The 17136-nt window shown below is 41.6% G+C and overlaps 1 protein-coding gene across 2 annotated transcripts in view; it reads left to right on the top strand.

Annotated features, from left to right (window-relative positions):
* Positions 1 to 17136, top strand: part of Ranbp17 (RAN binding protein 17) — a 308796-nt gene that overhangs the window by 244532 nt on the left and 47128 nt on the right. Inside the window, exons 23-24 of one of the 2 annotated variants that reach the window (XM_021175823.2) lie at positions 9171 to 9385; positions 10630 to 10768. In XM_021175823.2, coding sequence (XP_021031482.1) covers positions 9171 to 9385; positions 10630 to 10768 — 354 coding nt within the window. The remainder of the gene's footprint in view (positions 1 to 9170; positions 9386 to 10629; positions 10769 to 17136) is intronic. The other variant, XM_021175825.2, reaches the window with a different exon arrangement.

The raw sequence follows: 17136 nt of genomic DNA, 5'->3' as shown, positions 1-17136 counted from the left end.
TTTCTGGGCTAATATCCACTTATCAGTGAGTACATATTGTGTGAGTTCCTTTGTGATTGGGTTACCTCACACAGGATGATGCCCTCCAGGTCCATCCATTTGCCTAGGAATTTCATAAATTCATTCTTTTTCTTGAGCAGTTTAAAGTTACAAAACTCAGGTGGAGGCAATAGAAGGGAATATAAACATAGAAACCTTAGATTTAAACCCGAGTATAGGAGGTAAGGGGGGTGGGCAGGGAGGAATCTGCATAGAAGAGTGCTTGCAACCAGCACTGATGTAAGAGAAATAAGACTGGTAGGACTGAAAGAAGAGAAAGCCAAAGCCTGTTAGTAAGAATGGGAGGAGAAATGGAGACAGTTTTCCAGTGTTACTTCTTTTTTAAGGAGTCTTGCTGCAAAAGAAGCAAATCTTGCAGCAGCCAGGGAGGTCTTATGTTGTTCCCCCTTTTGAAATGGAAGAAGTCTTAAGAGTGTGTTATTCTGATGATAATGATCTAATAGCAAAAGGGAAATGATTGCTGCAGAGAAAGAGGAAGCATTTGTTACTTCAGCCTTAAGCATAAAGAGCTTCAGCTGATGGGATTGGCCGAGGGACTCATTTGCTGAGGCAGCCTGCCATGTGGGTTCAGGGCCAGAAGAAGGAGACAACCACCAAACCCAGACACTGTTGCACTATTGCATACGCCAGAAAGATGTTGCTGAAAGGACCCTGACATAGCTCTCTCTTGTGAGGCTATGCCAGTGCCTGGCAAGTGCAGAAGTGGATGCTCACAGTCATCTATTGGATGGAACACAGGGCCCCCAATGGAGAAGCTAGAGAGAGTACCCAATGAGCTAAAGGGGTCTGCAACCCTATAGGTGGAACAACAATATGAACTAACCAGTACTCCCAGAGCTCGTGTCTCTAGCTGCATATGTAGCAGAAGATGGCCTAGTCGCGGCCATCATTGGGAAAAGAGGCCCCTTGGTCTTGCAAACTTTATATGCCTCAGTACAGGGGAATGTAGGGGCCAGGAAGCGGGAGTGGGTGGGAAGGGGGCTTTGGGGATAGCATTTGAAATGTAAATGAAGAAAATATCTAATTTTTTAAAAAGGATAAGGATGGTAGGGAAGTGTAGAATTCGGGACTTGTTCATTCCTACAAGATTCCTAGCAATCTTCTGTAAACACTCTACTAATTTTACAGTCCTAACAATTTGCTTAATTTTCTATAGCTTTATCAATGCTGCATTCATCGCTTGTAATTTGAAAGGGAAAAACATTATTCCCGTCCAGTCTTCACTGTTAATTTTTTCTACAGACCACTTTTCTCTGGGCACGTTGGATGGTCTGTAGAGGCAAGAGTAGATTCTGTGACCTGAGCCCTGGAAGTAAGCAGCTGTCTTTCACAGTTGCTCTGCTCCATCGTTTTGATGCAGTCTCTCATACACTGTTCAGCCAAGCTACTAAGAAAGGCTTCAGCCTGTGCTCTACTAAATATCAACTTTGTTACAAAGTTTTAGAAAGAGGAAGAAGAAAATATGAATCATTGTGATGGGTATTTTTCTAAGTCAGGATGCAAGGTTATCCATAAGATGATAGTGTGAGATATCTTACCCCTTGCATCTTCCTTCCCTCCACTGCCACTGTCCCCCCAACGGCATAGAGAACTAGTAGGATGTGCACAGACAGCTCACTTGAGCTGATTGTGTATGAAGGGCCAGAGAGCAGGCAAATGGTAGAATACTGGCTTTACCATGAATTATGTAATGGAAGGGATTAGAGGGAAGTGACATTTTCTGCATTGTACATAGCTAGCTTCACCTGCTCTTTTCCAGACCACAGTTCTTCCATAGGCGTAGACTAGAGAACAGGTGAACATGTGTGATGTCATGCTGCACGTTTATTGGATGCTTACTGTTGGTAAGCCTTCACATTTGCTGTCTTCTTTACTCCACGTAAGAACCTTGGGTCCTATTATCTTCATTTTATTGATAAGGAAACAGGTACTTAGAAAGATTAGTAACATTCCCAGATTACCAAAGAGTAAGTTGGGTGAGCTAGCCATTCAGCTCTCTTCTCCTGAGCCCTATATAGCTTTGACATGTGCCATATCCAGGCCCAGTGTTAGGGAGAGGGGCTTTGCCCCTACTGCTAATTATGGCAGGGTGTTGATTTGGTTCTGAGCTTGGAAAGTCTCATTTCCTTTGGTGCTGCTGCAGTAATAGAATAGAAGCAACTCTTACGGCTTGAGTGGCTGCCAGCCTAATGGGGCCAGTTGCTTCCCACTATAGTGCTGTGGGACAGATCTTGCTCTTAGATTGGAACTGTACAGACTTGAGGTACAACAAGCAAAACAAAACATATCTAAGAGACTCAGAAGAGTCTTCTAGTAATGTCAATCTAATTACTAGACTTTAAGCCTTTTGAAGGCACAGTCTCAATTTTGGAACATATTACTGAGTAATCTATGCTGGAGAGAGAGAAGCTGGACTGAAAACAGTAATGCCTGAACCAAGCCTTTCCTTCCATGGTCTTTGGTAGCAACCATCGAATGCTGGGACACTTGAGTAACGCAAGATAGTTTCCTAATTCAGACATATTAGTCATGATTTTTAAAGACCATAATAGTGAATTAAGGAATCAGTTCAGACTTGTCTGCCACAGTTCAAAAGGCAAGTGTGCCAACATTGCAACATTAGCATAGCAGAAAAGATTAGGCTCCTGAATCTCACTGTGAGTGATAGATGCTCTAGTCCGTTACATTCAAAACTGTGGAGTCACAGTCTAATCTGAGGGGAGAGGAGAGCAGGGGAAGGAAGGCTTCACAAGACAGCCCTGCTGGCTGTGAAGGGACACTTGCTCTCTACCTCTCCCTTGAGGATGGCAGTATAAGCCTTCACCTTTCTTTTCTTTGTCTCTGGCCCCCAACAAACACAAGATGTGTGAGAGCCTTGTTGCCTCCAGAATTTTACCCTAGCTCTTGCTTTTGTCTATCTGCAGTGTGTTCTTCTTCAGAAGGAAGGGTGGGGATAGGACCCTGATTTATATTTATATGAGACAAGGCAGTACCCTACTTTTTTAGACCCAAGTTTTTGTACTTTATCCAGAACACATCACATCTTCTGAAGGCACTGAGAACTGTAATTGGCCTTTCCAACATAAGCTGTTCCCACAAGTCTTTCCTATTGTCCTCTGTCTAAACAGAGCTTGTCTCTTCCATGGTCACAGCAGCAGTATTACAGAGTTAGTGATAATTCTCTTCACACCATCCCAATGAACTCCTCAGAGCACAGGTTGATTATGTTCATGTGCTTACCCTAGCACTTCACAAGTAGTACCTGTTAAACAAATGCTGTCATAGTGCATTCTGTATTTGTGGATCTATAGTATCTGTCTCTAAGGTGAGTTAGAAGAAGGTCAAGAAAGGGTACAAGATGTGCTACTAAGTTACAAGACAGACTTCTGCTTTCCAGACAAAACTTTTGTTCTCAGAATTATAGGCAAAAGCCACATGGACGTCTGAGACCACAAGAGAAGTGGCAGTGCTTTAGTAACAGATCAAGAGGGACTCTCTGGACTAGTTCTATTCCATGCTCCACTAGGAAAATGGTCCTTTTTAATCTCTAAGTATCATGTGGTTATCATGATATGCCACAGTGTATCAAGTGGGAGCAGGTAGGGTACTTGCCTAGAATGCTCAAAGTCCCAGTATGATCCCCAGCATCTCATAACCTGGATGTGGACATGTAGCCCTTTGATCTTCTAGAGTCAGAAAAGTTAGAAGTTAAAGAAAATGAAGAGGAACATATGATATTCTTAAATCGCAGAAATTTTAGGTACTATATCTTGTACGCCCATGATTGGGATGAGTAAGTAGGTTCAAGGGAAGAGTTGAAGGTTGGGGCTCAAGGGGCCACTGGCTAGCCCTCTTAAAGTAATGACGTGTATGAACATGTTGGACCTTCAAAGGACTCTAAACATTGGGCACATCAAGAAGCTGGAGCAGGCCGGGCGTGGTGGTGCATGCCTATAATCCCAGCACTCTGGAGGCAGAGGCAGGCAGATTTCTAAGTTCGAGGCCAGCCTGGTCTACAAAGTGAGTTCCAGGACAGCCAGGGCTACACAGAGAAACCCTGTCTCGAAAAAAAAAAACAAAAAAAAAAAAAAAAAAAAAAAAAAGGGCTGGAGAGATGGCTCAGTGGGTAAGAGCACCCGACTGCTCTTCCAAAGGTCCAGAGTTCAAATCCCAGCTCNCACNNGGNNGCTCACAACCATCNNTAANGAGATCTGACTCCCTCTTCTGGTGTGCCTGAAGACAGCTACAGTGTACTTACATATAATAAATAAATAAATAAATCTTTAAAAAAGAAAAAAAAAAGATGGAGCAGGATCAAAAATGATGAGGTGTGAGAAGAAACTGATGTGTGGTATAGAATGCTGTTGTTGGTGTGTGCTAAGGGAAGCTGTTGGTGGTATGGTATAGATGGTGTGGTAAATGCCTGCCTCTTGCCAGGCGTTTAGTTGCAGGCTTGAGATCATTAGCAGAATTAGTGGTTCTGAGCAAGAAACAGGAAGAAAAAGCGCGGTCCAAGCCTAGCAGTCATTTTTCACCATGGCTCATTCCAGCATGTCCAGAAAACCTTGCAGATGCTTCCCTTCCACCTCCTCCAGCTCCCAGGTGGCCTCTGGGGCCGCTTCTGCCTCCGGCCAGGCCAGGTGGTGGGCGCTCGGAAGCTTTCCTTCTTCAGTCAAGTCGGCAGAGACTAAACTCTACTACACCTCTAGAGTTTAGAAATTTAACTTAATTTCATATTTAAAGGCAACACTCACTTTAATAGTAAAAAGAAGAGCTAAGAAAGAGTGTGTCTATTGCTTAAGCTATACACTTTCAGAACACATTTCAGGTACAGAAACTATTGATTATAAGTGCTAAGTACTACTAAAATGTTAAAGTGATTATATAACCAGTTCCTTGTCTTGTTATTGGTCAGCATATGTATTTATTCGTCGGGGTTCTCTAAAGGAACGGAACTGCAGCATGTGATGGCACACACCTGGAAGGCAGAGACAGGTGGTCTGAGTTCAAGACCAGCCTAGTTGTTTGGCTGAGTTCAAAAACAAACAGAAGACTGAACATAGGGCTGCACACTTTACTCCCAGCACACAAGAGGCAGAGGCAAGCAGATAGATCTCTGTGAGTTTGAGGCCAGCCTAGTCTATGTAGTGAGTTCCAGGACAGGACTACATAGAGAAATCTTGTAAATGAATGAATGAATGAATGAATGAATGAATAAATAAATAAATAAATAAAAATTAAAGGTAAGGGAACAGAATTGATAGAATAATGTAAATGAAAAGGGGGGTTTATTAGAATGTCTTACAGGCTGCAGTCCAGATAGCCCAACAATGAGTTGATTAATTAATAGGTAGATTAAGATTCTGGTATTTGTTCAGTTCGGTCTACGAGCCTACATGTCTCAGCAGTGCCAGTATGGTACTGAGGTCCTGAAGGATTCCTAGAGAGAAATCAATCTGTGTTAGAATCCTGGAGAATAGGTTCTAATATCAGCAAAAGAATGTTCCAGTTCCAGGTTAGATGAACTTGCCAGCAAGAGTGAGGGCAAACTCACTGGCATGCCCAGCGGTTTGGGTTTTAGATGTGGTCAAGTTGACAACCAGGGTTAGCCATCACAGCCTAGAATTTCAGTAGAGTTTTTAAACTAATCATCTTAAGATCTTCTAAGACCTAAAGGAAAAAAAGAAATAACACAGTGATTATTTTGTATAGTGCCAGTAATTCTGTGTCTCATCTAATTCCAAATCTATAGGGCTCCTAGAAATAAAGTAACCTTAGATTAATTAAGTTCACATAGGAAATTAAACCACCCAGAATTTAGAATCATTTACATCTCAGGCTTGCTTTCTCCTCTCCCTCTCTCCCTCCCTTGCTCTGTCCCCTCACCTCCGGCTCTCCCTCTCCTCCCCCTCCATCCTTCATGACTTAGCTGGTTATTTTTAGTAATTTTAAAGATAATTCTTTGAGAATTTGCTGCAGTATCTTTTAATTTAATTTAATTTGTAATTCATTTTTTACACTCCATATTCAGTTCCCCGCCCTTCCCCATCCACCATCCGACTGCTCCACATCCCACACCTCCTCCCCACCCCACCTCATCTCCATGTGGATGCTCCCACCCCCCACCCCACCCGACCTCTAAACTCCCTGGGGCCTCCAGTCTCTTGAGGGTTAGGTGCTTCATCTCTGAATGAACACAGACCCAGAAGTCCTCTACTGTATGTGTGTTGGAGGCCTCATATCAGCTGATGTATGTTGCTTGTTTGGTGGTCCAGTGTTTGAGAGATGTTGGGGTTCCAAATTAATTGATACTGCTGGTCCTCCTACAGAGTTTCTCTCTTCATCAGCTTCTATCAGCATTCCCTAATTCAACGACAGGGATCAGCTGCTTCTGTCCATTGGTTGGGTGCAAATAACTGCATCTGACTCTCAGCTGCTTGTTGGGTCTTTCAGAGGGCAGTCATGATAGGTCCCTTTTGTGAGCATTCCATAGCCTCAGTGATAGTGTCAAGGCCTTGGGACTTCTCCAAGAGCTGGATCCCACTTTAGGCCTGTTGCTAGACCTTCTTTTCCTCAGGCTCCTCTCCATTTCCATGCCTGTAATTCTTTCAGACAGAAACAATTATGGGTCAAAGGTGTGACTGTGGGATGGCAACCCCATCCCTCACTTGATATCCTGTCTTCCTGCTGGAGGTGGGCTCTATAAGTTCCCTCTCCCTACTTTTGGGCATTTCATCAAGGGTCTCTTCACCTCCCAGGTCTCTGGTGCATTCTGGGGGGTTCCCTCCAACCTCCTATTTGCCTGAGGTTGCCTGTTTACGTTCTTCCTGTTGGCTTTTAGGGCTTCAGTCCTTTTCCCTCACCCAATACCAGATTAGGTTCCCCTCTACCCCCCACCCCATCTACATTCTCTCCCAAGTCACTCCCTCCCTCCCCACTTGTGATTGCTTTCTTTTCTTTCCCAAGTGGGACTGAGGCATCCTCACTTGGGCATTTCAGCTTGTTGAGCCTTTTGAATTCTATAGACTGTATCTTGTGTATTCTGTATAGGTTTTTTTCTCTTCCTTTGGGGGGAGCTAATATCCACTTATTAGTGAGTACATACCATGCATGTCCTTTTAGGTCTGAGTTACCTCACTCAGGATGATATTTTCTAGTTCCCTCCATTTGCCTGCAAAAGTCAGGATGTCCTCATTCTCAATAGCTGAGTAATTACTCCATTGTGTAAATGAACCACATTTTCTGTATCCACTCTTCTGTCATGAGACATCTAGGTTGCTTTCAGCTTCTGGCTATCACAAATAAGGCTGCTATGAGCATAGTGGAACTAGTGTCCCTGTGACATGGTAGGGCATCTTTGGGTATATTCCCAAGTTTGGTATAGCTGAGTCTTCAGGTAGCTCTATTTCCAACTTTCTGAGGAACCTCCAGATTGATTTCCAGAGTGGTTTTACCAGTTTGCAATCCCACCAGCAATGGAGGAGTGTTCCTCTTTCTCCACATCCTCACCAACATATGTTGTCACCTGAGGTTTTGATCTTAGCCATTCTGACTGGTGTAAGGTAGAATCTCAGGGTTGTTTTAATTTGCATTTCTCTGATCACTAAGGACTTTGAACATTTCTTTAGGTGTTTCTCAGCCCTTCAAGATTCCTCTGCTGTGAATTCTTGGCTTAGTTCTATACCCCATTTTTTGATTGGGTTGTTTGGTTTTTTTGGTGATTAACTTCTTGAGTTCTTTATATATTTTGAAGGCCCAGCAATAAAACCACACACTTACTGTCACTTGATCTTTGACAAAGACATCAAAAATACACAATGGAAAAAAGAAAGCATCTTCAATAAATGGTGCTGGTCGAACTGGCTGGCTGTATGTAGAAGGATGAAAATAGACCCATATTTGTCACCTTGTACAAAGCTCAAGTCCAAGTGCATCAAGGACCTCAACATGAAACCAGATACACTGAATCTAATAGAAGAGAAAGAGGGAAAGAGCCTTGAACTCATTGACATTGAGGGAAATTTCCTAAACAGAACTCCAGTAGCTCATGCTCTAAGATCAAGAATTGATAAATGGGCCCTTATGAAACTGAAAAGTTTCTGTAAGGCAAAGGACATCGTTGATAAGATAAATCAGCAACCTACTGATTGGGAAAAAAATCTTCAATAACCCTACATCCAATAGAGGACAATATATTTTGCAATATATATATTATATGTATATGTATCCTGCAATATATTTTGAGTATATTCACCCCTCAGCTCCTATTACCTCCCTCCCATCTCTTCCTACTCAACTTGCAAGTTCATCTTCCCCATTGAATCCAGTTTGTGTTGCCCAGGTACTCTTGGGAGTGGTTCCTGCCCCGCCATGTGGTCAGCCTACCACAGGCCTTAACACTAAAGGAAACTAATCCTCCCTCTCCCAGAAGCTCTCAAATGTTGTAGCCCCTCAAGCAACGGAGGGATTTGTGCCTGCCTCCCCTCTATACTGGGATTCTGCTTAACTAGTTGTTTTGCCCTCTGTCTCTCTCTTTTTTAAAACGTTTGATAACTCAGTTTTTCCCTCTCCTCTTCAGCATTTGTGTATGAATTTTTGTGCACTTCTGTATATGTGTATATTCATGTGTGCACACCTAAACCACAGCACGTGTGTAAGTAAGGGGGCAACCTAATACCATGCAGTCTCTCCTTCCACCACCTGGGATGGATTTCAGGCCCTCAGACTTGGCAGCAAGTGTCCTTAACCACCAAGACATCTTCCCACCCCTTACCCTAACATTTACATTGAAGTACATATACTAATCCTAAGAGTATATGTCTCCCGTGCATTGCTTCAGGTCTATGTATGTATCAGCGTAGTCACCGTCCAAATAAACAATGTGAACCTTCAATGGTACCGTTGATTGATTGTTTTTTCCTTGGGGCCTTCATTCTTCCTAAGTCAATGATCTTGTTTATTTATATTTTTTACAATGGATAATTCATTTTGGGTGGAGGTGCCGGAGGAAATGTACTCACTAACTGCAGGGTGAAATGCTGGTATGTCTCACAGCTGCGTTAGATTTTGTCTCCTCATACCACTTTCTTTCTGCTTTTACCCTACTACAGGAAATCAGATCCTGTCTCTTGGAAGTCTCTCCAAAGATGAGATTTATCCAATGAAACTCAAGGGCATCTCCATCTGCTACTCAGCTCTCAAGTCTGCATTGTGTGGAAATTATGTCAGCTTTGGCGTCTTCAAGTTGTATGGGGACAACCATTTTGACAATGTACTCCAGGCCTTTGTCAAAATGCTGCTTTCAGTGTCTCACAGTGACTTGCTGGTAAGTGCTACTGTGCAGGAAGGCCTTCCTCTGAGACATGAAATGCTAGCCCCACAGGCCTGGAATTGTTGCAGGGAAGCCCAGGGAATCCAAATCCCACTACATTTCAGTGCAACATCCTTTCTCTGGATTTAACCAGCTCTGGACAGCAATAGTGATGACTCATAATTCAACACACAGGCTGAAAATGTCAGAGCTGTCACCCCTGACCACTGGTCATCCAAAGTGCTCCAACTTCCTCATGAAAAGTAGATTTAGTAGTGTCAGTGGACTGCTTTCAGCTATGTTCATGGTTCACAAGGGAAATACAGAATTGGGTGCCGAGTCTCTGCCTGTCATTCCACTCTAGCTCAGTGCTGCTTGACCTTCCTTTGTATTAAGATGTGGGTATAGCAGATAGTGTTAAACTGAAAGTTAAGCAATCTCATGTATTAAATGGTAGTCATTTACCTTGAGTTAATCGTCTCTGTCCTGTAGGCCACACTTTTTAAATGAGTGAGCTTTAAAATGTGATCCCTCAGCCTCTTTTTTGCTCTGACATTGATTCTGTGGTGTATGTTAATGACCTTAAACTTTGAAACCTTTCAGAAATGTCTGGGGTGCTCGTTGGAGATGTGAATGTCTAGACTCGTCTCACCAGATCTTCTTTAAAACATTTCTGCCAGTTTATACAAAAGCCATTGTATGTTCAATGTGTTTTCAGTACTTGTTAAAATAACCAAATTCAGCATTGAGACTTTCCACCTGCACCCACCCAGAGGTTTCATGGCTTAGCTGGCGAGCTCGTGTGAGTCATGTTCCTAGACCTTAGCTGAGAAGCCTCCTGCAACAGAGTGAAAAGCGCAGAGTCAACACTTTGCCTCAATGACAGAGATTACAAAGTAGAAATTGGAACCCATAAGTTACCATGTTCAGCAGCCTCATTGACAGGGCTTTTCACTACAGTTGTGGTCCACCATGAGAACCCTTGAAAGTTCTCAGATCCAAGGGTACATGAGACTGGATTTACCATGTATGAAAAGAAAGGCTTAGTTGAAGGCCACACTTCAGCACTTTTTATTGAATAAGTCTGAAGTGAGGATCAGAAACCACATCTTAGTAAGCATGCTTACAGAGATGTTGTCATCTCACGAGATGCCATACTGCTCTGGGTTAGCCATGCCATGAGTGTTATGCCTTGATAGTGTGTACATTACGTGAGATGCCATATCCAAGAGCTTGACATTTCCTGTCTGTTTGTGTAGCAATACCGGAAGCTGAGCCAGTCTTACTATCCACTGCTGGAATGTCTCACTCAGGACCACATGAGCTTCATCACCAACTTGGAGCCTCCTGTGCTCCTGTACGTTCTCACGTCTCTCTTAGAGGGACTCACCACGCTTGGTAAGGCTCATAGCCAAGACTGTTCTCTATAGGAAAGACTTCACTTCATTCTCTTAATGTATGTGTTCATTGAGATTCTCGTCCTGTTAGCGGAAAAGAAATGTTATCAGACCAACTGAAAGGTTATTTTACAAGATATTACTTGCCAATGAAAAAATACACTTTAATATTCTATTAATTTTATCAGTTTTGAGATACAGTTTAAATACCATAAAAATCCAAAACGTTCTAATCAATGCATACACAATAATGAATCACAACACTATATAAAGTATTTGTATCATTACAGAAAGTTCAAGTATGTCCTCATCAAATTTTTTCCTTACACTTGACCCTACTCCAAGGAAACTACTATCTTTCTCTTTCTAGAATCTCATATAAGTGGATTCTTTATATAGGAAATAGTTTGTATCTTGTTTCTTTGATTTAACATAATGCCTTTGAGAATCATCTGTGTTGTTTTTTAAGTCAGTTCACTTATGCCTTTCTTCTGATGAGTATGATTGCATTATATGGATTACCACACTTCCTTTATCCACAGATTAGCTAATGACTCTTAGGATTGTTTTCACTTGACAGTTCTTTGTATTCCCCTTGAACAAATACCTGGGGTAGGATTTCTGGGTTGTATGCTGTCAGTTTTGCAGTGCTGAGATGCCGTTTTCCAGTAGACCCATACTGTTTTGCTACAACCGTGTAGAAAGCTTACAGCTGCTCCCCATCCCTGAGTGGTTTGAGCGATTCTTTTCATGCTGAGCCATCATAGTGTATACGAAATGCAGTTTCTTTGTGGTTGTAATTTCCATAATACCAGTGAATAATTTGAAGATATTTCTATGCTCATTTCTTATTCATATATTGTTAGTAAATTATTGCTACAACAAAATGCTTGAGAATAGACATGTTAACATTTTGGTTCATAATTTCAGAGTTTTCAGTTTGTGGACTCATGTTCCCCTCACTTTAGGCCTAAATGGCAGGAAACATTTGACAGAACCAAGTTTCCAACCTCATAGTGACCAAGAAGCAGAGAGATGTAAGATAACATAAACCATTTCCTCCTCAGGTTGCTTCTGGTCATGGAATTTTATCACGGTATAGAAACCTAAGTGGGACAATACTAGTAAGAGAATACACGGGGGTTGTGTGTGCTAATATACTAATATTAAAGGTCATATTTAGAGGTTAAACTGACCATGCATTCCTTACTCAGGATGATAAGATTTTGATACAGATTTTTACATCTTTATTTGTGTCATATATTGGTGTATTCTTTTATACTAATATATTCTCCTATAAATCTTATATACTTTTCTATTTTCTTTTTCTTTGTTTGTTGTTGTTGCTGTTGTTTTGGATTTTTGGTTGGTTGGTTGGTTGGTTTTTCAAGACAGGATTTCTCTGTGTAGCCTTGGCTGTCCTAGAACCTGCCTCTGTATCTCAAGTGCTGGGATTTAAGGTGTGAGCCAACACCACCTAACTTGTTCTGGTTTTATAACCCTGACATGTGTTAGTGTTAGTCTTGTACCTTCATAATATGAGCTCAGAAATGTGTCCTCCTTTGCTGTCTCAGAGGTTTGCATAGAATTGTACAGGGGCTGTTTAATGTTTACTAGCATTCTCTAGTTCAACCACCAGACTTAGAATTTTCTTTGGGAAATTTCCAGCTACAAACAAAATTTCTTCAGTGGCTCTTCTGATTATTTGTTATATCACCAGAGTATTTGACTGTTCATGTCTTTAAGAATTTGTCCATTTTACCTAAAGTTTCTCTTATTGTCATAAGGTTGTTCATAGTAGCCACCTGCTACCCAGTGTGTCTGAATCATCTGTCTATAGGAATCTACTTGTTTGTCTGTCTGTAATGTCTGGCAGCTGTGAGGATGTCTGTGATGGCTACAGTGATATCCTGATACTGCTCATTGAGTCCTGTTTTCTCTCCTCCTTATCATTCTAGATGGAGTTACCAGTTTTACTGCAAAGCTTTCATGTTGGTGACTTTTCCATTTTCTCATTTTTACTTTACTAAGTACAATCTCTTCCTTCTGTAGTTTAGTTTGCTTTCTCTTATCTAGTCTGGTTTTTTGATAAATGTATTGCTCATTGACTTTAGACCTTTTATAATGTATTCATATACTAAATCAGCATTATTATGAGCATATCTCACAGAGTAAACATTCTGACTTTACTACTATTCAATTAAATATTTTAATAATATTTTATTTATTCTTTGAGGATTTCATTATATACACTAATTTCTATATCCACCCCCTACTTGACCTCTCAAATTTCCTCAGACCCCAGCCAACATGTCCTTTTTCTTACTCATTTTAGTAACCCACTGTGGTAGTTTGAATAGGTATGGCTCTCATAGACTCATGTGTTTGAATGTTTGACCCATAGGGAGTGGCACTATTAGATGTAGCCTGTTGGAGGAAGGGTGTCACTGTGGGGCGGGTTGGGCTTTGAGGTCTCCTATGCGCAAGTCATGCCCAATGTGGAACACACTGTCCTACTACCTGCAGATCAAGATGTAAATATCTCAGGCATCTTTCCAACACCGTGTCTCCCTGCATGCTGCCATGATGATAATGGACTGAACCTTGGAAACTGTAAGCCAGCCCCAATTAAATGTTGCCCTTCGTAAGAGTTGCCTTGGTCATGATGTCTCTTCACAGCTGTGAAACCCTAACTAAGACACCCTCCTAGGCAGTGCTGCTTGCCTATATGCTCATGGAGGGTACATCTACTAGAGCTTGAAAACATACCAGTCTAACCCCCCAAAACAATAATTGTCTTCCCCAGGAACTGTCAGCTGCTTGTAGCTCATTGGCTTGGGTGGATTTCTTGAGGCTTACTCCAGGCTTTGCTTGAGTTTTGACTGGCTTATCGTGCAGATAGCCATAGCTGCTGTGAGTTCATGAGTCCAGTGGCCACATCCTATCCAGCAGACAGCCTTTTCCAGCACTCCTTCATATCCTTAATTCCCCTGCCCACTCTTCTGAGATGTTCCCTGAGTTTTAGGGATTGGGGACTTAATACAGATGTCCCGTTTAAGATGGAGCACCCTTAGTCACTCATTCTCAGCATTTTGGTCAGTTTTGAACCTCTGCATTAATCACTTCCCCTGGCAAAAAGAAGCTTCTTTAACCAAAGTTAGGAGTTCAGGTCTATGGGTATAAACCTAAGTACCCTGAAGGCTGTCTGACAGGACAACCAGAAAAATCTCTTCATTACCCTACTGATCTTCATGTGATTATTAGGTGGTTCCTGTGAAGGATATTGCTTAGATTTCAGTTATTTGAAGATGCTTTTTGTTCTATTATTGAGTGTAATTTTATTTCATTATGTCATAGAATATACTCAATGATTGGTCAGTCGGTCTCTCTCTCAGCTGGCTTGGGTTTTGTTTTTTCAAGACAGGTTTCCTCTGTGTAGCCCTGCCTGTCCTGGGGCTCTGTAGACCACACTGGCCTGGAACTCAGATCTGCTTACCTCTACCTGAGATTAAAGGACAGTGGATTAATGACTTTCTGATAATCTATATTCTTACTGGTTGATTGTATAATTTCTTTTATCTATTTATCTATGAATTGGCAAGAGAAAAATACTAAAGTCTAACTAATTATAGCTGTGTCTTAGCTCTCTGTCTCTGTTTGGTTCTGTCAGGTTTTGAATTATATATTCCAAAGCTCCTGTCAGGTACATAGATATTGGAAATTATGGTATTCTTTTGATGAACTTACCTTTAAATTATCACAAAATGACCCTCACAATCTTTGGTAATACTTTTTTTTTTTTTCTGGAAGTTCTGTCTGATAATACCATGTTTCCTTATTACATGTATTTGTTTGGGGGTGAGGTGCATGTGCCGTAGTGTTCCTGTCAGAGGACAGCTTGCAGGGCTTGGTTCTTGCACTGCACTATGAGAGCCTGAGGGATCAAGCTTGACAGCAAGTATCTTCACTCACAGAGCCATCTCACCACCCAGCATCCTTTTCTGAGTTATAAAAAGTGCCTTTACATTTCCTATTGGTTATTTATAGAGCACGTGCATACCTTATTTCTAAGATATCAGAAACTTGATACCTTAAAGCATAAATCTTATACATTCTATGTCTGGTATGAGTTAAAGTTAGAATGTCAGCAAGGCCTATTGTCTCCAGCTTTGAAATATTTAATACAGAGGCAGAAAGCATTGTAATCTCTCAGAATTCTACAAAGAAAACTCCTTGAGTGACTCTCTCCAGTTCTAAGGACACTTGAGTTTACACTGTGTCTCACTTGGATAACAGTACCTAACTCCCCACTGTGAATCCTAATATGTTCACAGTTTCTGGGGATGAGGACATGGACATTCTGCAGCATATATCTGTGATTAGACGTGCTTATTAGAGCTGACTTTTCTGCTTTTAATACAGTATCGGGTGTTTAACTACCCATGGATTGTATTTAATACAGTATCGGGTATTTAACTACCCATGGATTGTATTTAATACAGTATCGNTTAATACAGTATCGGGTGTTTAACTACCCATGGATTGTATTTAATACAGTATCGGGTGTAACTACCCATGGATTGTATTTAATACAGTATCGGGTGTAACTACCCATGGATTGGGGTCTGAATCTGCAGAGTCCATGTGTGCTTTCCCACCTGATCTTTGTTCTTACTTCCCTTTCTCTCTCATCTCTTTGTTTAGAGTAAAGCCTTTACTTGTTTTAATTTATTGGGTTTAAGTCAGTAGAATATTGGTGGTGGTTTTTTGGTTGTGGTTTGGTTTTTTTTGGGGGGGTGGGGACTTGTTGTTGGTCTGTTGTTTGATTGGTTCTTTCTCAGACTACTGTGCTTCTCTGTATAGTCCTTTCTGGCTGTCTTAGACAGGGTTTTTAGTCCTGCACAAACATGACTAAGCAAGCAAGTTGGGGAGGAAAGGGTTTATTCAGCTTACACTTCCACATTTCTGTTCATCACCAAAGAGAGTCAGGACAGCAGCTCACACAGGGCAGGAACCTGAAGACAGGAACTGATGCAGAGGCCATGGAGGGATGCTGCTTACTGGCTTCTCCTGGCTTGCTCAGCTTGCTTTCTTATTGAACAAAGGCAGGACTACCATCCCAGTGATAGCACCACCCACAATAGGCCCTCCTACCCTTAATCACTAATTGAGAAAATGCCTTACCTGGATCTCATGGAGGCATTTCCTAAAAGGAGGCTCCTTTCTCTGATAACTCCAACTTGTGTCAAGTTGACACACAAAGCCAGCCAGTACAACTGACCCCTTGTCAACATGACTCACAAACACTATTAAGCCTTAACCCTTGAGTCCTGAATCAACTAGAATTATAGGAAGGACAGGCTCCAATCAGATATTTTGAGGGCAGCTAGCACTTGAGATAATCTGATGGCAGGAGGTAAGCGTAAGAACAGAAGCAGCAGAAACCAAGGTTACTTGGCATCATCAGAACCAAACTCTCCAACCATAGCAAGTCCTGGATACACCATCACACCAGAAAAGCAAGATGTGGATCTAAAGTCACTTCTCATGATGATGATGGAGGACTTTAAGAAGGAAATAAACAACTCCCTTATAGAAATACAGGAAAACACAGGTAAACAGCTAGAAGCCCTTAAAAAGGAAACACAAAAATGCCTTAAAGAGTTACAAGAAAACACTACCAAACAGGTGAAAGAATTGAACAAAACCATCCAGGATCTAAAAATGGAAATAGAAACAATAAAGAAATCACAAAGGGAGACAACTCTGGAGATAGAAATCCCAGGAAAGAAATCAGGAACCATATATGTGAGCATCAGCAACAGAATACAAGAGATGAAAGAGAGAATCTCAGGTGGAGAAGATTCCATAGAAAACATGGACACGACAGTCAAAGAAAATGCAAAATGTAAAAAGATCCTAACTCAAACATCCAGGAAATCCAGGACACAATGAAAAGACCAAACCTAGGGTAATAGGTATAGATGAGCATGAAGATTTTCAACTTAAGGGCCAGTAAATATCTTCAACAAAATTATAGAAGAAAACTTCCCAAACCTAAAGAAAGACATGCCCATGAACATACAAGAAGCCTACAGAGCTCCAAATAGACTGGACCAGAAAAGAAATTCCTCCCAACACATAATAATCAAAACAACAAATGCACTAAATAAGGATTGAATAGTGTACTGGCTAGTTTTGTGTCAACTTGACACAGCTGGAGTTACCACAGAGAAAGGAGCTTCAGTTGAGGAAATGCCTCCATGAGATCCAGCTCTAAGGCATTTTCTCAATTAGTGATCAAGGGGGAAAGGCCCCTTGTGGGTGGGACCATCTCTGGGCTGGTAGTCTTGGTTCGATAAGAGAGCA

Source organism: Mus caroli, chromosome 11 (genome assembly GCF_900094665.2).
Source record: "Mus caroli chromosome 11, CAROLI_EIJ_v1.1, whole genome shotgun sequence".
Classification (NCBI taxonomy): Eukaryota; Metazoa; Chordata; class Mammalia; order Rodentia; family Muridae; genus Mus; species Mus caroli.
This window is presented reverse-complemented; position numbering and strand designations above follow the sequence as displayed.